Genomic DNA, 6,512 nt, shown 5'->3' with positions numbered 1-6,512 from the left:
ATTAATTTATCATTAAACAAAATAAAAATATTTCAAAATATGGTCGTTGTTGAATCAGTTTCCCATGGTGGGATCATATTCATATATAATAATAGAATCATGTCTCCTCAAAGAAGCGATATCTACCTCAAAGTCGTACGAGCATAATCGAAGATAGATGATATAACGTATTTTAAGTAATTGATCTCATGTGTTATTGGTGTATATATTTATATATATAATTTATTTTATAATTTTTATTTATTAAACTAATGGAACATTAATTATATTTTATCAATTTTAGATTTGTTTGATAAATTTTTATTAATCCTTATATAAGCCAATTATTTTTAATTTAATGGAATTAACATGTTTATATCAGTTGAACTAGATGTTTAAGTCAATTTTGAAAATAATAATGAAAATAAAATAAGATTTATGAAAAGAAGTTTATTTATCTTAACAAAATTGGAAAGCACAATAAATTATGTATTTTCATATTTTCTAGATAAATTATTATTAAAATTAGTCTAATTTAAAAAAAAAATTTAATTAAAAAGATTATTATTTAACTTTCTTTTATAGCATTATGTTTCTCATTTTTTAATACATCATGATATATTAATTATCTATTTTAAATTATATAATTTGTATTAATTTAAAAAACAAATTAATTTTATTGGGAGGGTACTAATTTTTATTTCTTATCATTAATATTTTTATCATTATAAAAATAATATTATATATTTTTATATTTGCTTTCATTTAAAAGAAATATATTTCTAATTTTTTTAAAAATTTATATTTAGCAACCAATTTTAATTTGGTCGCTAAAATTATTATTGTACCAGTGAACACCCCCTCGGTCAGAAATTAGGCCGAGAGAGGCACCGAAACGGATGACAGTTTCCACACGATACCCCTTCGGCCTTGAACTTGGCCGAAGACATTCTCGACCTTAGGAATAACCGAATACTCCTTCTACGAAGGAGGAAAAACCTCAACAGGACAAAAGAAGCATCTAGGGGGAACACTCAGGATACCCATCAGCATAGAGCTTGGCCGAGTACCTCTTCGGCCCCGAGATAGGCCGAATACCTCTTCGGCCCCGAGATAGGCCGAATACCCCTTCGGCCACAAGCTAGGCTGAATACCCCTCCGGCCCCAAGCCTGGACGAGTACCTTTCTGGCCTCAAGCTTGGTCGAAGACATTCAAGGCCCCCACTTTAAGCTTGGTCGAATACCCCTTTCGGCCTCAAGCTTGGCCGAATACCTTTTCGGCCCCAGGCTTGGCCGAATACCCCTTTCGGCCTCAAGCTTGGCCGAGTACCTAAAAGAAGGACAAGCCAGGGAATGCATGGCAGGTTAAGACATCCATTACGCATGAATTATCCCATCTAATTAAGAGAGATTAAGGTTAACCAAGGTATTACCCATTTCCCCATACAGAAGGCCCACCAGGCCCAAATACGTCACTATAAATATACAGGTGATGGGACATAAAGAGGTACGTATTATTCCATATAAAAGAATTATTGCTCTGTACCGAACACTTACTTGATCGTTGGAGTGCCTTTGCAGGTACCCTCCACACCCCCTTTGGAGACAGTATTCGGTCAGCACGAAAGACTCAGAAGATCACTAAGGAGCAGCATCAGGAGGAGTGTTTCTATACAGGAACATTTTGGCGCCCATCGTGGGGCCGAAACCGAAAGCGGTTCTCGACCCTGAAGCAGGATGGTAGCAACTAGGAGACAGCAAGAAAACGTAACAGTACATCTTGGGATGCCCCGGGAACCACCACAGTAAACGAATCAGAACGAGGAAGGAATGGAAGAGTCTTACATAGCCCGATAGCAACCCCCTGACCCATCATCGGCCATCGAGCAATTGAAGGCCGAAATGATGGAACTGAAGAAGCTTAGAGAAAAGGACGCCCATGAGCTGTCGGTCCTAAGAAAAGAAAACACGGAGCTTAGAAGCGACAACCGGTCTTGGCATCCGTCTCATGATACCCCCAACACCCAATCGACCCGAGATCATGGGGAATTGTCGGGATGGTACAAAGAAATGAGAGCTCCTAAGCCACTGGGAGGAGCGATGACCGCAACTCTCGATCAGCAACGATGACAGGGGAGAACACCATTTACCCCGGTCATCGCCGGAGCTCGTCTACCGGACAGCTGGAAGAACCTGGCCTGGGAGAGATATGATGGAACTGCCGATCCGGAAGAACACCTCGATGCTTTCGTCACGCAAGTCAGTCTATACACCGAGGAGGATGCCGTCATGTGTAAGGTATTCCCTACATCACTAAAGGGACCGGCGCTAAACTGGTTCATAAGACTTCCCTCGGGATCGGTAGATTCCTTCACAAACTTATTTTCTCGTTTCGTAATACAATTCGCTACGAGCCAACCCCATAGCTCATGTCTATAGCTCTGGTTAACATTCGCCAAGAAAAGAAAGAACCTCTGAGAACCTTCATGGAGCGATTCGGGAAAATGACCTTGTCCATCCGAGATCTAGATCCTGCGGTGGCAATGCACCACCTCACCACGACATTGAGGCTAGGTCCTTTTGTAAACAGCCTATGTAAGAAGCCACCCCGAGACTTGGACGATCTAAGGCAAAGAGCCACAAAGTACATGCAGATGGAAGAATTGGCCGAGTTCAGAAATCAGAACCGATCCGACCTCTTCCTTGGAAAGAAAGAAGCTGAAAAAGAGCACCCTCCAAGGCCTCGCCCTCGAGATACATCCGATCGAGAGAGGAACAATAGGGGACCCAAATATGCACAGTATACGCCACTCAACACCAGCAGGACCAAGGTGTTGGAGCAGGCTTTGGCCACTGAAGTTCTCACCGTACCCCGCCGCGCCATGACTCTGCCCCATGCGGATAAGACCAAGACGTGCCAGTTTCACAGAAACCGGGGACACACCACGGAGGAATGCACCGCCCTCCGAGATCGCATTGAGGACCTCGTTAAGTCCGGACATCTTCAAAACTTCACCCAACCCTCGAGCAGGAAGAGGTATGATAACTACCAAGATAGGAGAGAGTCCGGAAGAGGGAACCGTGAAAGGGTACCCCCAAGGCGTAGGTCCCGAGAACGAAGCAAGACCCCGGAAAGAAACGATCAGCAGCGGGATCGAAATCAAACCAGGAGGGTAATAAACACGATTGCGGGAGGATTTGCAGGAGGAGGAAGCACGTCCTCGGCCCGAAAGAGACACTTGAGGGCAATCAAGTCGGTAAACGTCGTAGGCCGGGAAGCTTCGATCCATATGCCCCCTGTCACATTTACCGATCGAGACTTTAAAAGAGTAGACCCGATGCAAGATGATCCTATGGTCATCAGTGTGGAGATCAACAACTGTGTCGTGAAGAAGACACTTGTCGATCAAGGAAGCTCGGCGGATATCTTGTACTAGAAGACATTCGAGCAGCTCGGCATCCCTGAACAAGAGTTGATACCTTATGATGAGCCTTTGGTCAGGTTCTCCGAGGAACGAGTGGACACTCGGGGGACGATCAACCTATACACTTACTTCGGCGAAGACCAGCATAGACGAAGGATTAAGGTACGGTACGTTGTGGTGCATGCTAACACCTCATAGAACATCATGTTGGGCCGACCATCCCTGAACAAGCTTCGCGCCATTGTTTCCACTCCCCACTTGGCTATGAAGTTCCCCTCGGAGGAAGGAACGATCATTACTCTGCATGCGGATCAAAAGACGGCCCGCGAATGTTACCTCGCCAGCCTAAAGGTACAACCAACTCCGAAGCCAAGCCGAGACGTCAATGTCATCGGTGATGTCGGCCAACATAAGTCGATTGAAGACCTTAAACTTGACCCCAGGATGGAAGATGAACATAGGGTCGAACCAACAGAAACAACGATCCCGTTCCAACTCAGAAGAATGGAGGAACAAGTTACTTATTTGAGTTCCCAATTGACAGAAACCGAAGCAAAAGACATTAAACAAGTCCTACTGAAGTACTCAGACCTGTTCGCCTGGACAGCAGCCGACATGTCGGGCATTGACCCAAACTTCCACTGCCACCGGCTCTCAGTCTGCCGAGATGCCAAGCCCATCGCGCAGAAGAAGAGAAAAATGGGGGGAGAAAGGGCCCAAGCAGTGAGAGAAGAAACAACCAAGTTACTACAAGCAGGGTTCATCAGAGAAGTTAAGTACTCCACCTGGTTGGCCAATGTAGTGATGGTCAAAAAGGCAAATGGCAAGTGGCGGATGTGTACTGACTACACAGATCTCAACAAGGCATGCCCGAAGGATGCCTATCCCCTTCCACACATTGACACATTGGTTGATGGAGCCGCAGGCCATCCGAGGCTAAGCTTTCTAGATGCCTACTCAGGGTATAATCAAATACCCATGTAGCCCCTGGACGAAGGGAAATCTGCATTCATCATGGATTCAGCCAACTTTTGCTACAAGGTAATGTCGTTCGGCTTGAGAAACGCGGGGGAAACTTACCACCGACTCATGGACAAGATCTTTTGGCGGCAGATAGGGACCTGCATGGAAGTATACATAGACGATATGGTGATCAAGTCCGCATCCCCCGATGATCACTGAAGGGATCTCGCAATAATATTTGATGAAGTGAGGCGGCATCACATGCGACTAAATTCGGCAAAGTGCACCTTCGGAGTCACTGGCGGAAAGTTCCTAGGCTTCATGTTATCACAAAGAGGCATAGAAGCTAACCACGACAAGTGCCAAGCCATCGTCAACATGAGAAGCCCACGCAATGTAAAGGAAGTACAACGATTAGCCGGGCGCATAGCTTCATTGGCTCGTTTTCTGCCTTGCATGGCCGAGAAGTCGAGACCCATAATGTCCTTGTTGAAAAAGGCCAGAAAGTTCCAATGGACTGAAGAATGCGAGTCCTCATTTCAAAACTTCAAAATAATGCTCACAGCCCTGCCGTTGCTTGCAAAACTGAATCCTCACTTAGAGATGATCATATACATTTTTGTATCAGACAAAGCTATTAGCACGACTCTAGTGCAGGAACAAACGAAACAAATGTCGGTTTACTTTATCAGCCGAGTCCTGCAAGATGCCGAGACTCGGTACCAACATCTTGAGAAGACAGTCCTAGCCCTCGTACACACAGCCAAGCGTCTTCGTCACTACTTTCAAAGCCATCGAATCATTATCAGGACGGACAGCCCGATTGTCAAGGTGTTGCGAAAGCCCGAACTAGCCAGACGGATGGTCGCTTTGTCTATAGAACTGTCACAATTTGGCATTCGTTTTGAACCAAGAGGGCCCATCAAGGCACAGAGCATGGCCGACTTCATTAATGAATTCACCCTGGAAGCACTCTCCGAACCACACGTCTGGACTCTTCACATGGACGGGTCATCAAATCAACAAGGTAGTGGTGTCGGCATCATACTTGAAGGTCCTGGCAAAGTGTTAGTGGAACTGTCACTATGGTTCGGCTTCAAAGCCTCCAATAACCAAGCCGAATACGAGGCCCTTCTCGCAAGCTTAAGGTTAGCAAAGGACTTAAGTGTCACCAGAATCAAATGTTGGAGCGACTCACAAGTGGTAACAGGCCAGGTCAACGACACTTTCCAAATCAAAGAGCCAACGCTATTTTTGTACTTCCACGCTTTCCAGAAGCTGAAAAACAACTTCCAAGAGATCCATGTCGAGTACACCCCCCGGGAACTCAATATGAGGGCTGACCAATTGGCTAAGTTGGCAAGCAGTAAGAAGAGAAGCCACTTACGAAGCATCATGCAACAAGAATTGCAAGCGCCAAGTGTTAGGGAAACCGAATGCTTGCACGTTCAGCAAGAAGAAGACAATTGGATGACCGGCATAACACGTTATCTATCAACCAGAGAATTACCCAGTAATTCTCTCGAAGCAAAGAAACTAAGGGTCGTCGTCGCCCAGTACACGTTGGTTGCAGGAGAATTGTATAAGCGAGGCATGTCGTCGCCCTTATTGAAATGCCTCACACCTGAACAAGCACACTATGTCCTCCGGGAAATCCACGAAGGTATATGCAGAACACACTCGAGAGGACGAACCTTAGCTGTTAAGGTCATCTGAGCCGGCTACTACTGGCCTACCATCACAAGTGATTGCATAAAATTCACCCAATAATGCAAGCCGTGTCAGCAACACGGCCCGTTAAAAAACTTACCAGCTGAAGACTTACACTTCATCACGACCGCCTGGCCCTTCTCGGTATGGGGCATGGATATCCGGGGACCATTCCCACCAGCAAAGGGACAAGTCAAGTTCCTCATAGTGGTAGTCGACCATTTTACCAAGTGGATCGAGGCGGAAGCAGTTGCCACTATTTCAGCCAACAATGTCCAAAAGTTCTTTTGGAAGAACGTCATTACTCGGTTTGGTGTACCTTTTGCCCTCATCACGGACAACGGCTTACAGTTCATAGATCGCCGCTTCAATGAATTCCTCGAAGGACTTCAGATTAAACACCAAGTGACATCTGTAGAGCACCCCCAATCCAAC

At 45.5% G+C, this 6,512-nt stretch overlaps 2 protein-coding genes across 2 annotated transcripts; both read left to right on the top strand.

Moving 5' to 3' along the window:
- The first annotated feature begins 2,408 nt into the window (after nt 1-2,408).
- Nucleotides 2,409-3,416, top strand: LOC109790199 (uncharacterized). Its single transcript, XM_020349314.1, has one exon. The coding sequence runs from the start codon at nt 2,409-2,411 to the stop codon at nt 3,414-3,416; it is 1,008 nt and encodes a 335-aa protein (XP_020204903.1).
- Nucleotides 3,417-4,628: 1,212 nt separating this feature from the next.
- Nucleotides 4,629-6,083, top strand: LOC109790200 (uncharacterized). The gene has a single exon (XM_020349315.1). The coding sequence runs from the start codon at nt 4,629-4,631 to the stop codon at nt 6,081-6,083; it is 1,455 nt and encodes a 484-aa protein (XP_020204904.1).
- The last annotated feature ends 429 nt before the right edge of the window (nt 6,084-6,512 follow it).

Source organism: Cajanus cajan, chromosome 3, assembly GCF_000230855.2.
Source record: "Cajanus cajan strain Asha chromosome 3, NIPB_CcT2T_4, whole genome shotgun sequence".
In the NCBI taxonomy this organism is placed as follows: Eukaryota; Viridiplantae; Streptophyta; class Magnoliopsida; order Fabales; family Fabaceae; genus Cajanus; species Cajanus cajan.
The sequence above is the reverse complement of the archived record's forward strand: the minus strand, read 5'-3'. Positions and strand labels throughout refer to the sequence as shown.

What these genes read in the sequence shown, in the direction of transcription:
- LOC109790200 (XM_020349315.1), top strand. Translation starts at nt 4,629, where the DNA reads ATGCGACTAAATTCGGCAAAGTGCACCTTCGGAGTCACTGGCGGAAAG.
- LOC109790199 (XM_020349314.1), top strand. Translation starts at nt 2,409, where the DNA reads ATGTCTATAGCTCTGGTTAACATTCGCCAAGAAAAGAAAGAACCTCTG.